The sequence below is a fragment of the Montipora foliosa genome, chromosome 3, assembly GCF_036669935.1.
Source record: "Montipora foliosa isolate CH-2021 chromosome 3, ASM3666993v2, whole genome shotgun sequence".
Classification (NCBI taxonomy): Eukaryota; Metazoa; Cnidaria; class Anthozoa; order Scleractinia; family Acroporidae; genus Montipora; species Montipora foliosa.
This window is the reverse complement of record NC_090871.1, coordinates 15,834,341-15,851,840: the sequence shown is the minus strand read 5'-3', so window position 1 is coordinate 15,851,840 and position 17,500 is coordinate 15,834,341. Positions and strand designations below refer to the sequence as shown.

Sequence of the window (17,500 nt, the reverse complement as noted above, 5' to 3'; positions counted from 1 at the left end):
GGGTACACTGTTCCATCGCGACATGTCCACAGAGTGGACAGGTTAGTATTGACCACATTTTTTTAGATAGGCGGAAACCATCAACATATGGATCAATGTAAGCTTGCAGAGCAGGTGTTGATTGCTTTGCATTTTCTTGGATATCGGAGGTAATAGGGAGTTGGGCAACGACGAAGCTTATGGTAACGACTTCACTAAACAGGAACATTATTGGTTTAACCTCTCACCCCTAAACCGGCCCCCATTGCAGAGTAAAATCGTCCAGCGTTAACCGCAGTAAAATCTTAAGGCCCGTTTAAACGGTTTCAACATTTGACCAACATCCGTATGAAGTAGTTTAAACTGAAAAATATTGATTTGGTAGATTTAGTGCTGCAGAAAGGGAGTTTGTTAGCCATCTCCCAGTCAATTGTTTTGGAGCGCTGAAGGCTGCAGTCGACACACAATTTCTATTGGCTTTTCCTTGGGCTACTCTGTTTAGCGCTGACTAGCTTTTCGTGAGCCAGTCTATTGGGCTTTGGAGCTTTTATGAAGTTTTCTACAAAAGTGTTGAAACCTCTGTTTTTTTTTTTATTTTTGTTTTCTATGGCATTCCTCAACAATCTTATGCACGATACCACCCCATGATAAACAAGAAAATTTGTTTTGACGTCGTAGCGTTCCTTGAATTCAGTGAAAGTTAGCAGGTTATCTGTGCCTTTCATTAAATGCCTGACGTTTTGTATTCCTTTGGAAGACCATGATTTGTAGTAAATAGGTTTATTTCCAATTGTCACAAGTGAATTTTGCCAAAGAGGTAAAGAGAGCAAATTTTCGGTGGAAGTTATGTTATCGTCATAACTGATTTCGATCTGACCAGATTTTTAGAATTTCTGTTGTAAAAGCGTCTGATATATGTATGAACTTTGCCAAATCATTTTTGCTGAGGTTACCCTTAAAGATAACAGCCCCGCCGAAATCGTGTAATTCAGAATCAAAGAACAATTTCCATTTACCATTATTACCGTTGTCCAAATATTTTTTGACCTATGTTGATTTGAGCGCTTTATTAAAAGATTTAATGTCAATCATCCTTAATTAACTAAACCTCCATTTTCATAATCACTGATCATTACATCTCGCTAAATTTTGTCCCCCCTTTCACTCCAGAGAAAGCTGTAGAACATGTTGTTAATCTCATCTAAAGCAAAATGGTTTGTTGGCAACGGTGATAGAATATAAACAAGCTGAGAAGCGTTTATACTTTTTAATACAACGATTTTCCTTAACAAGCTTAGACGACGGTATTCCCAGCAGTTTAATCCTAATCAGCTCCACCTGGGAATGTCTCCACGACTACCACGATAGCTGGCTTGATTTCATGACACAGGTTACTCGGCTCTCCTGTATTAGAACTTGAACCACTGATGTTCACTTACAGTATAATCAAGTTCGCAGTACAAAGTCATTGAGCAGGCATGAGTCGATTCCGTCCGTTCGAGGCTTACTTTTGTAATTTCTAGCATGACTGAAGCGTGGAGAGTAGGGGTGCTGACCCATCGCATTGCTAAGAGGATGCGCGCAATACATGACCTAAACTAGAAGTCTTCCTTGGACTCAATACAGTGTGGGCACTCAGATGGAAGAATTACCACTTGGTCAAGGATCGTGTATCCAGTACAGGGACAACAACTAGCGCATCTCATACTACCCAATTGTTTTAACATCTAATCTGCATCTTTGAGAGATGTTTGTAATTATTTTAAGAAACGTTTGTAAAAACCTACGATATTATTTCCTTTGAAGAATTTTGAGAACATTAACTTTGAATTTAGCGCCAGCGAATTTAATTTGTTGCCTTTCAGATTAAACGTCCACACTCTTGACTGGCTATTTAAGTAATAATGGCCTGAATTATTGTTATTTTGCCATGTAAAAGAAATTTTATTTTTTCAACAGAAAAGATTGTCCAAACTTTAATACCTTTAAAAATGACTGTTTTTTAAATTTTAAAGAGCAGGGCCAGCACGCGCTTAAGTTGAACCTCTTATGTTGAACCTCATAAGTTGTCTTGACAAGGTTCCTTAGTCATGTTTATCCATAGTATTTACGGCCGCAACTACTGTGACCACCACGACCACTGTGACCACCATGACCACCACAACTACCGTGACCACTATGACCACTGTGACCACCACAACTACTGTGACCACTACGATCACTGTGACCACCATAACCGCCACAACTACCATGACCACCACGACTACTGTGACCAACAACTACTGTGACTACCACGACCACCACAACCACCATGATCACCACAACTACTGTGACCACTATTACCACTGCGACAACCACGACCACCACAACTACTGTGACCACTACGATCACTGTAACCACCACAACTACTGTGACCACCATGACCACCACAACTACTGTGACCACTATGACCACCACGACCACCACAACTACTGTGACCACTACGATCACTGTGACCACCATAACCACCACAACTACTGTGACCACCACAACTATTGTGACCACTGTGACAACCACGACCACCACAACTACTGTGACCACTACGATCACTGTGACCACCATAACCACCACAACTACCATGACCGCCATGACCACCACAACTACTGTGACCACCACGACCACTGTGACCACCATGACCACTGTGACCACCACGACCACCACAACTACTGTGACAACCATGACCACCATAACCACCACGACTACTGTGACCACTATGACCACTGTGACAACCTCGACCACCACAACTACTGTGACAACCATGACCACCATAACCACCACGACTACTGTGACCAACCACCACAACTACTGTGACCACTATGACCACTGTGACAACCACGACCACCACAACTACTGTGACCACCATAACCACCACAACTACCATGACCACCACAACCACCATGACCCCCACGACCACTGTGACCACCATGACCACCTCAACTACATATACGGCTGCATATTATTTGCATAAAATTTGCATATTGGAAATGGAGAGTTTTTATGGGAACGGGAGGGACATCAATATAAATGGAGGATTTGATTCAAATGAAGCTGGAACTTCATTAACATCCGCTATTTTATTTTGGCCGGAAGCATACATCCTTTTCTTTACCATCATCATCATACATTGTCTTTCGTCTTTATCTTCATTGCCCATTTTAGCCACTGCTATCCTCCATCTTTCTCTCCGTTGCTGACACAGTCAAACTGTTAGAAACGCTGTGATTATTTCCTCGTTTTGAAGCCTGAAAATTACAGTAACACTGTAACATGGTTTACCTGTCACTCCATGCACGCCAATTACCGTTTGGAATTTTCTTTGTTTGACTCCTCTCTCTCTCTTCTTTTTCGATGCCGTTTCACAACATCAGGGTTTTCTAAAGTTTGTGTGATGAGTTCACCTATCCTCTTTAAATCTGAAGTGAGGAAATAGCTTTTCTCATTCCCCTCCACTGGTATCACATGCCTCGATGCAATATGTTGTAGTGGCTGACGTGGGGTGTTGGGCAAATATTGGACGCAAAAACAAAGTTTTGCGGAGGCCGTTCAAATGGTTCCAACATAGACCGTATTCATAAATGGCGGTCAAGAAATTATTCTTTTGTCTTTGTGCTAATCATCCAAACTAGCCTCACTTTGGAACAAAAATTCTTTTGAATTTTGCTCGTGTTTACGAGGCTAGTTAGGATGATTAGCATAAAGACAAAAGACTAATTACTTAGCCGCCACTTATGAATACGATCTATTGCGCCAACAAAAGAACCAACACTTTCGCGAACTTTGATTGCTAGGAGCTAAGAACTAGAAACAAGTCTCTCTCATCCAGATAAACTACGCCATATTGACGTTTGCGGCCTGATGTGAGCATGCGTGTGTTCTACAATTGTTGAAAAGAGTGTTCAAACGGCTTCAACATTATTCAACATTTTCGAGAACAAAGAAAAAGTTAAATCGATGTGGAATAAGTTTAAACTGATTTATACTTGAAACTTGCATACATGCATATGAAGTTGAATGGTCATTCTCGTTCCCAGATCCCACCGTTTCTCGTAGCCGGCGGGGCCATCGCGTGAGAAAACGAAGGGCGAAGGGCGACATCGGCCATTTTTACCTCCGGGTCAAGATTCTATTGTTCGCAAGCTAACCAATGAGAAAATTGAATCTCCTATGTCTCCAGAACGCTTTGCTTTCTCGTGCGAAGGCCCCGACGGCTAAAAGAAACGATGAGATCTGGAACGAGAAGAGGAGATGATATTAAGTTTCATTCACTAAGCCATGGGAACCCGGAAGTGAAATCCTGCTTGTTTCTTGCTTCAAATTTCAGTACAATCTGAGAAGATCTTAACTCAGAGCTCAGAGCAGTTTCTCAACTGAGTGTATGATAGTCTGCAAACTTTCAACAAAATTGTGTTTCTTTGTGTGATAATTCAAACTAATTAAATGGTGGGCCGATAAATCACTTTTAGCTATCAATACTTTCCTCGTGCCAACTTTTCACAGGTCCTCAAAACACGCGAAGATAACGTTATAACCGTGGAACGTCAAGATGGAACGCGAATAGTGGAGCACGCTGACGGAACTCGAATAACAACTTTCTGGAAACAGGACAGACAAGAATTACGGGCTCCAGACAACGAGACTGGAGAGGAAGCGGAATTCTGTGAGGTCATGAAGATGTTTGTCAAAGTGGAGTGCCCCGGATTTGCGACATTGATTTTTGATTGTGACTGGGGTTCCTGTGAGACCATCTGGGGAAGTGGCAGCAGCCTTTATACGCAAGCAGATGGCGTGTCTTTGATGCACAGGCCGGATGGCTCTCGGTTGCATGTTGGTGCCACGGGTGAGAGATGCAAAGCCTTAGAGCTGATTTACAATTTTGTATAATTTAGTGAAATGAACAAAAACAAGTGTACGAACAGGAGCGCTAATCAGATAAGGATTCGCCTTAAGGATACACTTCCAACTTTGATGTCCAATACGAATTGTACCTTAAGTGTAAGTGTTCGCTACTTATTTCCAGCGATAAGGTCATTGTTAAGGTAAGCGTTATTTTTAGGTTAGAGTAAATGCAGCTGTTTGAGGAGCAGACTTTAACGGACACTGTGAAGTTAGGCCATTTCCGAGCTCATGTCTGCCTCTTCTTCAAAGCGAGTCTAAGTGCGAAGTTTTTGTGATGTTAATTAGTTCTACTTTACATATGAATGAAAACTAATTTTCATTAAAAAAACTTCGCACTTCGACTCGCTTTGAAGACGAGGCAGACATGAAATATTGTCTGCATTCTTAGCAATGCGACACTGTGACGCTTATCAAAATCGTTGTGTATGTAACTTACGCTAATATCTGCATTCGATTTTAATGCATCTATACATCTCTATGCTTGTACTTCGCTGAGGAAAACCACGCTTCGATGTCGTGAGAAAAACCAACCTTTTAAAGACTTTTTAGTTATATCTCTTTTACAGGTATTTGAGACAAGACGAACTAACAATAAGCTAACGTTCGTGTCTTTTTTAATCAATCTTAGGGCATACTATTCACTCCCATCTGAAGGAGTTATCGGTTGATAGTGGTTTCCCGTAGTATGATTCTGTGCTTATTTCGTATGTTTTATTTTTCTAGGTGTTGTGACGTATTATGGGCGTGACACCCAAGGCAACATGCAATCTGACCTCTCTGTGTCAGGGGGGAACGATTCAAAAGCACTTCAGGGCATTTATATTATGCGCACATCAAACCAGCTCTGTTGTGAACTGACGGATACGAAAGGTACCCACTTCAATGTCATGTCAAATGGACAAATTGCAATTGAAAACACGCAGACTAAACCTGTCACCAAGGAGACAAATTCGAATCCAAATGAAGTTGGAAGTAAAAAAGAGGTGCTTTCTGAGAGCGGTCCCATTCAATTAGCACCCGTGAGCCCCTTAGTGCCTCGTTTCTTTATTATACATGCTGATGGAACAGGCTCAGAGCTTTTGCGCCATGCTGACGTAAAGGAGTTCTTAGACCGTGCTGAGGAGGATCCCGCTACAGCTGTCCTGAAGAGTCCATTTGATGGGGACCCGGACGTCATAGGACTAACCATCATAAAGCCTTATGAAGGTAACTGTAGAGAATTGTGCTCATTGTTTTCCAAGTTCGCCCAGAACAACCCAGATAAACAAACTCGCCAGCGCAATCAAATTTGTTTCGACTCTGAAAGGGCGCCGGCTCACGCAGAGAATGAATTGTCAAACTACTCAACTCGGCTTACAGCGCGGCATAGAAAACGTTAGTTTTTGAAAATAAACACGTGAAATCCATGAAAGTATAAAAAGAAAGAGTTTGGATAATTTTCTTTGCAGTTCGTTTGGCTAGTGTAGCAAATGTCATTCTGACTACACTACCACACTTCAATGTGGAAGTTTATTTGGGATGCGTCGGTCGGTTACAGTGCAAACGAATCCTGATTACAGCCTATAGTGCCATACAAATAACGCGTGAAGGTTTATTATCTTATGAGAAGAAGTGCTGCGCCAGAGACGAAAAACCACTCCTTTAGATGTGTCCAAAAAATATCAGTGAGGAAACGTATTCCTCATCTAATGCAGCAGCGGAAGACCCCGAAGAAAGAGAACAACTAAACGGCAAACACAATATAACTGAACCAGTAGATCATAATAAATCGAACGAACTAAAAAAAAAGCAAGCAAACAAGGAGACTGACCGACCTATAGAATGATCAGATAATTAGATAATTAATTAGATACACGATCCCTCAAGCATGTAGTGCTTAAACGCTAATCGTGTTTTTAAATAAAGGATTTTACTTTACTTTACTTATCAAAATCTCCTGCAAAAGTAAATACTCGTAACAGCTCCCATGACACCCTATCGTACCGTCAGAATATTATTTTCTGACTAATTCGATCATTCAACCGTCAGAAATTACATGTTTCGTAAAGAGATTTAAGAAACACAGCATTGACAGTAGCTCATCACTAAACCATTTTACTCCACTTTGAATGGCGGAAAAGCTGTTCTAAAAATAGACTACAACCAGTCTCTTTTTATTCATACCTTAGGCGGGCGCCAGGATATTATGAAAACTGCTTGTGAAGCCCGGGCGTACGCCACGCGAGCTGGTAGCGCGAGACCTGGACCCGGGGAACTCCCTCCTCAAAACGTCTATCACTATCACCCAAAATTTTCATAATGTTTTCATTTCTGCCCACGTGTGCGATGAGAGGATAAAACGACTGCTCGGAATCAGAAGCATATGATCTTGAAGCGTGTAACTTGCAACTCTTTTCCTTGGAACAACGCTGGGGATTTTAGGACACCAATTTTATGCCCAAATATGGACAAAAATAAGATCGATGCTGCACGCGCTGGAAAATGCACGTTACATCCAAATAAGGAATTTTTTTAACTCAAAAAACCCAAGCTCTGAACCAGAGTTAAGGGAATTCCCTTGAAAATGACGTACTATCCAGATTTGTCTCAAACTTGGCACAATTGATATTCATACAAAGGACATGTAAAAAATACATTAAAAAGATGGGGTCACCGTGCTTGTTTTCGCGCTGTGTTTTTTACCGAATTATGCGAGAAGCGTTCAAAACTAGATCAACCGGAAAAATTGTTGTCATGTACCAAAAGCTATTAAGTATTATTGAAAACTTATTTGTTTGTCCGGGCTATAATCTATAAGTAAAGTGATTTCAAATTGCTCAATCTTGCAAAGAAATGTCAGCAAATTAGACCGCTACAGTCATCACCTTGCACACAGTGTCTGGCTCCAAATGCAGTTTCACGTCATTTATATGTAAATACTACAACTTCTACTATCCCACTTTTTTTCTCCTTAAAATGTTTTCCGTGTACCTATTACGAGTAAATAAAACCATTAAAAATGGGGGGGGGGGGGGGAGGGGTCACCGTGCTCGTTTCCTCGCAAAACTATGATAATGCATGGCAAAGGGGTAATTTCGGCTTCAAAATGATCATTTTCCGCGAAAGGACTGGGGCGAGTTCCAAAACGACACCTTCTTAACCGAAAAGAGTTATCATGATTGCTCTTAAAAGCTCTTGAGCAGCAAAAGCGGCCTTTTATTGCCTCTCTTTACATGGCCGGGGTGAAACGCCGCCATCTCCGAGTTGCAATGTTATGCGCAGTATGAGATGCGCGGTGTAAAACAAGGGAATCACCTTAAACGCTTCAAGGTCATGGGCCTCTGTCCGAATCTATTCCAAATATTGACGGTCTGATAAACAGTAATCCGAATTGGAGGTTTGAAAATTGTAGTTCCCGGGTTGTAAGCTCCCGGTATCAACGATTTCTGTTTTCCTTAAGGTGGAACCAGCAAGATTTGGTTGAAAGAAAAGGATGAGAAGCTCATTATTCCTCAGGGTCTCAGAGAGAGGGACTTCAAAGAAATGCCTTCCAGGGAATTCAAAACGCAAGGGCCTGCTTTTGGCACCAATGCTGGTGAGAGACTTTCGCTTCAGTAGAAGAACGGACCACGGGTTTCTTTGGTATCGTTAAATTCGTAAACCTAAAGTAGTACAGTGGCAATAACCACTCACCATTCAGCTCAGTAGGTAAAGAAATCCCGGAAGGAGGTCGTGGGACTCTAGCCGGAGCAACACTCGTGCTCTCTTAATATCTGAGGAGATGGGACGTCCTTCGTTATCAAATGCAAATGCAAACCGGTGGCTCAGTTGGTTGAGCACCGGGCTGCCATGCGGGAGGTCGTGAGTTCGACTCCGGCCGGACTAGCACCCAGGGTCTTAAAGTAACTGAGGAGAAGTGCTGCCTTTGTAATGATATCCGCAAATGGTTAGTCTTCTCGGATAAGGACGATAAACCGTGGGGGCCGTCTCACATCACTTGTGTGGGACGTTAAAGAACCCACACACTGTTCAAGAAGAGTAAGGTACGTGGTCTCTCGCTTATTCTCTTTTGGGGGCACCTGTGTAAACTACTTGCTATTCAGTTAAAATTGTAAACTGCACGGCTGCCATTTGCGCCATAAAAGCAGTCTGGCAAAGTCCCTCACTAAGTGTTCTTCATTGACCCTGAAAAGCCAATAGGGGAGTGCTCAACTACATATTCATTCATTCAAATGTCTCCCGTCATAACGACAGTAAATTGGAGCATGCGTGAACTAAACAGCACTTTAGCCATAATAACACCAAATTTTATTTGTACTCTCAACTTGCCTTGCTTTCAATGATGTATAATTTCCATATAATCTAAAGTCTCTAGTATTGGCTGCCTGAAATAACCTTACGAACTGTTAGAACCATCCACGCCAGTCTCACTAGTAGTAGCAACTGAGAATTCAATACCAATTATGTAATGTTCAAAAAATGAGCAGCAGTGTTTTACCGGGGTTTAAAAACACGAGGCGTAGCCGAGTGTTTTTAGACCCGATAAAACATGTGCTGCGAGTTTTTTGAACGGCTTAAAAAACATTCCACAAAGAGCGTGTTCCTCTGGACTCAAAACAATGGTTCAAATTGTGAGAGGTGAATATTAGCATACAAGAAAAACAAGCTATGCCTTATTAGTATTCTTCATATAAAGAATACTAACGAAGAGTGTTTTATCAGGATATAGAGCTCATACACGTGACGTTTTATCGGTGTTTTGATAGGCTGTTAGGCTCATGAATTATTAATGAGTTTTTAAAATCGTTGTTATTGTTCTGGCCCCAGGATAGGCCGGATATTTTTATCCAGTGGATGAAATATTATTATTATTTTTATTTTTATTATTATTATTATTATTATTGTTATTGTTATTGTTATTATTATTATTATTATTATTATTATTATTATTATTATTGTTATTATAAGTCACTATTCGATAGTTTCACTCTGTGAAGAAATGCATATTTGAAGTGCGAACGATGGTACAAACGATAGAGGTGATCCTTGCACGTATGTGGACAATTTAAAGCTATTGTCGCTTTTTATAGACACCTGGAAGATTCAGGTGGGTTCAACGGGATTCGAACCTATGACCTCTGCGATGCCAGTGAAATGCTCTACCAACTGAGCTATGAAGCCATTCGTTTGGGAGAAGGTCAATTTGCTGGGCTCATGTGTTCTACTGATCAATGAAAAAAATGTATATTTGAAGTGTGGGTTATAGCCTCCGTGCAATGATTTCAGTATTTGCTCCCCGTAACCACGAGTATTCACATAGAGCGAGTTTCAATCGAGTGTCGTAAAACCAAAACCAAAGTAATTACTTTGGCCCATCAAAAAGGACGGATACAATCCAGTAAACCAATCAAAACTCGAAGTAATTACACGTAGCCGACACAAAGTGCGGGAAAATGTGCACGCGCAAGCCTCGATTGGTTTTGGTTTCACTTCCGATTGGTTGAAAAAATGGCGCGAGAACTTTGAACCAATGACTGAGTGAAGTAATACAAGACCAAAGCAATTCGCTAATTACTTTCGACACTCAGTTGAAAACTGCTCTAAAGCACATTTAAGTTAAGATGTGTACTAAAACCTTGGCCAACGTTTGATGTGAGTTATATTGTAAACTCTGGATAGCTACTTATCCAATGGATAAAGTTATCCAGTATTTGAACAACTAGAGCCTAATAGTCAAAACTCTTTCAAGGTCAAGGTCTAAACATTGGTACCTCTGTGAAGCCAATACCTCCTCCCCACATCACGTGTCCACAGACAATTGAGTTCCGCCAACTGATACAATACAAACCGCTGACCAAAGAACAACGCCAGCAGATAATCAAAGCTATGGAGGCTTACAGGGAATACGTAGAAAAGAGGCAAACTGATTTGGATCGATTACTGCCACAAGATCCGCGGGATGACAGGGAATGGAGTGCCGCCGAGGAGCTGGCAGCTAAAGTGAGTATATGAGTCTTTGTGATGCTTGTCGTGCAGACGGTCATTCAGACCTGAAGTAATTTATGTTTTAAATGCCAATCGAATGAACCGAGCTTGAGGCCAATTCCTCTCTCCAGAAACTTTGGGGAGACCCGGGTCCGAATGTAGCATCAGGTAGTTAAGAAACGACGACGGCCTAAGCCTGCGAACGCCGACGTATTTCCGGTCGTCGTTTCTCTCTTTTCGGGGGAGATAAATGCACGCAATCCTTCCCCCACTTTCAAAGGAAATGAACTTTGATCGTTGACCACGTACGATTGACTTGTTTTTGAGAAGCCAATACCTTCCTTTGACTTTTATTGCGGGAAAATTTGTGAGACCCAAGTCATTATTCATTAACTTCTGGTATTGCTTCTGATTATAGGCGACTAGAAATTGGTGCGCGCATTTTTAGCAAATCAGAGTATCGCACCCACGAGTTAACAAACTGGACGTAAATATGGTGACAGAAACGAAAAGAGCGTGACTCTTTGAAGAAGGTTAACTGAACGTTTTCAACTTGCAGGTCAGGCTGCGAGAGGAAGCCGAAAAGGAAGCAAAACTGCGGGAAGACAAAGGTTGAAATAATTTTTGGTACTTCAGTTATAACTCCTCTTTATCGTATTTGCGTATTGTGTTTTCGGATAACTTCTTACGTTATCTTCGCTTTAATATCATTGTAGGAGTGGCCTTGAAAGACGAAATAAGAGACACGATTAAAACACTCTCAGGTAAGTTTTTACATTTAGACTTTGCTCTGTCTTTTGCCTTCTTCATTCAGAGTTCATGTCTTTTTCATCATTGCCTTTTACTGCGATTTTCATAATTCTGCGAAATCTCACGTTCAAGCGCTAAGCGCCAAACTGCGTTTAGGCTTCCATCAATCGAATTTCCGAACATAGCCGGAGAGATCGACTCCGCCTCCGGAAAATGAATTGGAGTTTTTGTTTAGTTCGCAGCTCGAATATCATTATGATATCTTACTGGAGGTTCTTCATTAAAAAGATTCGTACAGATTCCAACGCTTTCCAACGGCTCGAGTTCAAATGTACGAATGTAACGTGAGAACCAAAGATGCCGATTGGTAGGTTCTGTCATGCATCAAATTGATTTCGTTTGATTGATGGAAGCCAAAACGCAGTTTGGCCGTTGTCGCTAGAAGATGAGATTCCCCAGGAATTATGAAAATCGCAGTAAATATCTTAATCAATTATTCCAGATAAGACGCAAAATGAAGGTATCAGTTCCAAGTACATTGAAGAGATAAGTCCCGACCCAGTTCCTCCACCACCACCGCCCAAGTGGAAGCGATCTGCCTTCGAGTGGGAGCGGGACCGAATAGAGCTGGCCGAGTTGGAGTATGGGAAGCATGCATTGAGATACAAAGAAGTGCCTCCCTACTTTGAAACAAGTCAAGGTATTCTTGGTTTTCACTTACGTAATCAATAACTACGTTTTTAAAAAACCTAAACTAAACTGAGAAAATGCTTACACATAGTTTAGTGGCTTAGTTACGACGAAGCTTTGGTGACTCAGTCATAGAGAATTTGAACTAGCAATAGGAATATCATTGGTTTGTCGTCTGTAAAGAGCGCTCGTTGTTTGAGTTCGCCAGAGTCACCATTCATGAATACATCTCCCAAATGTTGAGAGTAGTTCAGTTTCAAACACAAACATGGCCTACACTGCTTAGTCAAGAGGCTAACATGATCTTTTTGACTTCAAATGAAAACCAAGGACTCTGAATGATTGCTTTAGTGAAAAGAACGATTTTTGTTTGACGGGTGACGAAATGGTGAAATACTAGCGTAAACATAAGTCACAGCAGAAATCACCATTTGGTACATTTGGATCGCTAAATCGAGTTCGGCTTAATTAATAAATCAATGTGTCGTGCTTGTTTTCTTTTGGTTTTGGTTTTGGTTTTGGTTTCACGCGGGTTCTTTTTCACAAGGACGGAAAAGCAATAGCATTAGGTTTAGACGTTAAATTCAGCATAAGATTGATCAAGAAAACGACGTTAGTTTGTGACTCGTTTTAGAGACTTCCTTGTTGAGCTAAAAGACTGGGAAAACGTAAACTCAAACCTTGCACGTAACTTGTCTGTTTGTTGTTGCTTTTTTTCTCTTCTCTTTCTTCAGTTTCTTTTTTTGTTGTTGTTTGTTTTTTTCTCCCGTACTTATTCAGACTTCATCCACACGAAGGTAATTTTGAATGTGTTAACATTAATTTTAATGACTTAAAAGCGGGAGGAAAGGAAATGTGTCTTTTAATTGCCAGGTCAAGAATTTTTAAGCGGCCTCTACAGTCAGAGGGTACCAAACATGGACGCATTAACATCTGAGTTGGCCTACCAGACCCGTCATCCACCTCCTGGGGAAAGTAGCCCTTTAGAGACACCAGACGTTACCGTACAGAACGAAAGTGCCTCATCTGATCAGACAGGTAAAAGGCCAAGGATTCCTTTTCTACTTGGAGGGCATAGGTAGAGCTGGAAGTAAATATAAAGTGATAGTTATACATCGTGGGTTTAAAGCTTGAAACTTGTTTGGTCATGTGTGGCGAAGAAGAAGCAAAAAAGCTTTGAAAGATGCCAAAACGCACTGATATTGGAAATTTGTCCAAAACGTTGATTTCGTTATCAGGACCACCTCATAGAAAACCGGTTTAGTGGTTTTAAAAAGGTTAATTTGGAGTATCTACTTGAAAATCCTGCCACCTAACTGGACCATTCATCCTTTTCCAAATAGAATTTCGAGCGCGCCCGTCTTTGGTAGCCTTCTTATGCAGGGATGACACACTGAAGAAAGCACTAGCTTCCCAGCAATGTGGCCCGGGTTCGATTCCCAGATCCGGAGACAAATGTGGGTTGAATTTGTTGGTTCTCTACTCTGCACCGAGAGGTTTTTCTCCGTGTACTCCGGTTTTCCCCTCGGCTCAAGAACCAATATGATTTGATATGTATTAATTTGATTTGATTTCATTTGTGCACGACCCCACAAGCTATTCAGCTTCAAAACATTATCGTGTGAAAATAAAGTTCTATAATTATTATCATTATCATTATCGTTATCGTTATCGTTATCGTTATCGTTATTATTATTATTATTATTATTATTATTATTATTGTTATTATTATTATTATTATTTACCTCCTTGCGGGAGCCTAGTAGCCCTGATTATGACCTCAGTTCATTGCCGTTTTGAGTCCAAAGCTGGCCCAGAGTCGGCGCGCCTTAACCATTCTTTTCGTATCGTAGAATGTTTACAAGAATAATCTCTTATAAACGTTTCCTCTATAGATGGAGAAGCGAACCTTTCCACAGAAACTTCAACAAACGGCGACACAGCACAACAAATTATTGTACAACAAGGTAGCTCGACACCCAACAGTATGAGACCTACCAACCCCACCCCTGGTCATGCCTCTGGTAACGGCACCCCCACTCCGCTGCGTCCAACTAATCCTACCCCACTTAAAGCCTCCACTGCTGGTAATCCTCGCCCAAGTAATCCTACGCCAAAACAAGCCTCTGAGCTTGTCTCACACGAGTCACCACTTCAGGAAGATCCCCCTCATTGGACTACGAATTTAGAGTCTGTGCAAGAGATGGAGGCTGCGTCATCCCTTGGGGAGGAGGTGGCGGGACCAGTTGAGGCGGAAGACCCGAATGAAGATGGAACCGCTCCATTGTTTTCAGGTGAGCTTGAAATTTCATTTACCGCGCATGTCAGAAAACTCGACATCTTAGCAGTGAAGGAAGTCAAAATGCACGACTGGAAATGTCAAAAGGAAAAGTGGCAACTAACTAATCGCTCGTGGATTGTGCTGGGAAAAGACAGCCCTTTTATGAGGGATGTTTTGCACACAAGGCTTATTGAGAAACTTAATTATCATTTGAAACTTGGTCCAAAAGTGTGCGGGAATTCTCTTCGATGCTACCTACCGAAAAAGTCTTTAACCAAAAAAAAACCCATGCACTTTTATTAAATTATCTAACAACGAAGATAATTATCCTTCTAAAAAAGCTATTCTCGTTTTCATTATTCACTCTAGTTGTTACTTATATATTTGTGCTCAATTCATTTACTTAAGCCCTGTTCACACTCAACATTGATTATGATCAACTGAAGTATAATTCAGGCTGTCATATTTCATTCAATTTTATTCAATTATGGTTCTGTTCACAACTGCGAAAATTCAAATACAATAGACAGGGTAACCTCGCAGTGTGAGACAAAATGGCGCGTGGCTGCCACGATTATCGTCACCATGCTTGAGGAGAGAAGAGAACCAAGGATAGCTTCCGAGAATAGAAGAAGACAAATCCGAATCGCCGTTCCATAAAGCGATTAGAAATTTCGTCTGCTCATACCACCACGTGTTCGCCATTCTGCTCAATAGGGAGCTTAAGCACGCGCGTTTTTGAGACGCGGACGGCAACCGGAAGAGAACATTTCGCGTGCCAGGACAGTGGTATTTCCCAGCCTGTTTTTTATACTAATCATCTCTCACGGAGAAACGATACTTAGTAATGTAAATGTGGTTGTGTGAATACAAATTAAAAGAGAAAACGGCTCACTTCCGGCTGTCGTCCGCGTTTCAAAAACGCACGTGCTTAAGCTCCCTAATTACGCGCTGTAATTACTTCAAACAAGCCCCTTAAGGTTGTTTATATTCCAGTTATAATCAGGGACTGTAATTAGTTGATGTGAACCCATTTCAGATTTAATTCGATTATAATTTGATCATGATCGAGGCCTAATGTGAACACGGCTGTAATTTAAAAATAATGTAACTTTCGTTTTTCCATTAACTTTTGTCGTCTTTTGTAATAAATATATTGTTTTCGTTGTTCGTTTAGCACCGGTTGCGTATACTTGCCTTGCGCTACATCTGGCTCAATTAACTGTCTACGGTTCATCAACTTTGTATTGGTCTGCTGTTAGCGCTAGTTTTAAATTGAAAACCAGAATTACCTTTTTTCGGTAACTTAATTGATCATTCCTTTCATCGCACATGCAGTAATTTCTTTTGCCACACTGCGGGATTGCCATCGTACATCCCTCAGGTTACCAAAACAGTGATCGTGTTCGTTTGTCCTGCAGTTGATATTCCGCAAGTTGGCCCCAGGAGTCTGTACTTTGATGTGACAGGGGAAGCCCGAACCGAGAGAGTAAAAATGCCTAGCTGCATTAGGGGTGGAAAGCCGGGAGCTCTTCCTAACACCCCGGTAAGTAAAAAGCAGTAACACTGGAATTTTTAGTGTTTTTCAAATAAAAGGAGCTAAATAATTCCTGGAGCCAGTCTGAGCAAACGTAAAGACTATTTCAGAGGGGGGGGAATGTGTGGTGGGGTTTATCACAAAAGGAGTACCGTACTCGGTCAGGAACCCATGACCCGGAGCCTACAGCTCCCATACTGGGCCTATGTAACGGCATTTTTACAGACCGATCTATTTTTAGACTATCTTCTCCGGAAAAAACAAAGGCAGTTCCGATTCGGTGACCCTATGACGTCAGCTTAATTTCTGGTAATTGGTCATCGGGCTCCTGTGGGAGTCTCATTAGCGGGAAATTCAATCTAAAAATAAATCGGTCTGTGAAAACGCCGTGACACGAACACAGTAGAGTTGTAGGCTCCGGGTCATGGGTTCCTGACTCGGTCCATCCCTGTTGGTTGCCCGCTATCATTGGCATAGATACAAAAAGTGTCAAATTCCTTTATGCGAGTATCCAATAAAAAGCTAGCGAGGGCTTTTCTTGACGTATGATTGGATAGTGTTTCGAAAGGAATGTGTCTATTCCTGATTTTCTTCCACATAGTGTTTTGCGTTTTTGTCTTCAAAAAGACTTTGCATTGCAAAGCAGGGTTGTGACGTCACATGAAGAATGCGTCCATGCCACTCACAGCTCGGAAATGACCGCCAGTTTATTTAATGGTAAAAGGTGTTTGCATTAGGTTGAAAGGCTCATTTTATCAATGTTTGTGTAGATGCAATGTAAGACGTCTGTAAAGTTATCATATGTGGAAACAGCACGGACCCTAGAATGGAATTCACTTTGATTGGTTTTCTTCGTTTCAGTTTTTTGAGATAGAGGGGCCTGTGCGGCGACGAGTCCAAACCGTGTCCGTTGCTGGAGGCGATCAAGAGCGCATAGAGAGGCTTCGTGGGTTTGAGTTGTTACCTCCGCAAGTGTCATTTGGTGTACTGAAGGAAGGCTGTACATACGTGAGCAACGTGCTGCTGAAAAATGTTGGTATCGACAGCTGTCGATATAAAGTCAAGCAACCTCCGCCTTCAACTGGATTGAGGGTTCTTTATAAGCCGGGTCCGGTAAGTTCCTCACTTTCAAATTATTCTTAAACTCAGTCAAATGTCCCCATCAATCCATTGACCCCTGAAAGTGACACTGAATAGATTTTACTCTAACGCCAGACGATTTTACTCGTTAATAGGAGAGGCGTCGTTGGGCATTCAATCAGACCCAAGTTGAACGAAGCAGAGTAACGCCGATCGGTTCGGTCAGGCGGCACAAGTCACCCTTAAAAAGCGAACTGCGTGCGTGAAGGGTCCCACAAAGTCAT

At 41.6% G+C, this 17,500-nt stretch overlaps 1 protein-coding gene across 1 annotated transcript in view; it reads left to right on the top strand.

Annotated features, from left to right (window-relative positions):
- The window catches only part of LOC137996907 (sperm-associated antigen 17-like), a 40,696-nt gene that overhangs the window by 21,566 nt on the left and 1,630 nt on the right, over positions 1-17,500 (top strand). The window contains exons 15-26 of the mRNA XM_068842545.1: positions 1-41; positions 4,516-4,855; positions 5,638-6,120; positions 8,354-8,488; positions 10,643-10,893; positions 11,438-11,489; positions 11,595-11,642; positions 12,131-12,328; positions 13,192-13,356; positions 14,214-14,612; positions 16,021-16,145; positions 16,998-17,249. The exon at positions 1-41 is cut by the window's left edge and continues 310 nt beyond it. Coding sequence (XP_068698646.1) covers positions 1-41; positions 4,516-4,855; positions 5,638-6,120; positions 8,354-8,488; positions 10,643-10,893; positions 11,438-11,489; positions 11,595-11,642; positions 12,131-12,328; positions 13,192-13,356; positions 14,214-14,612; positions 16,021-16,145; positions 16,998-17,249 — 2,489 coding nt within the window. The remainder of the gene's footprint in view (positions 42-4,515; positions 4,856-5,637; positions 6,121-8,353; positions 8,489-10,642; positions 10,894-11,437; positions 11,490-11,594; positions 11,643-12,130; positions 12,329-13,191; positions 13,357-14,213; positions 14,613-16,020; positions 16,146-16,997; positions 17,250-17,500) is intronic.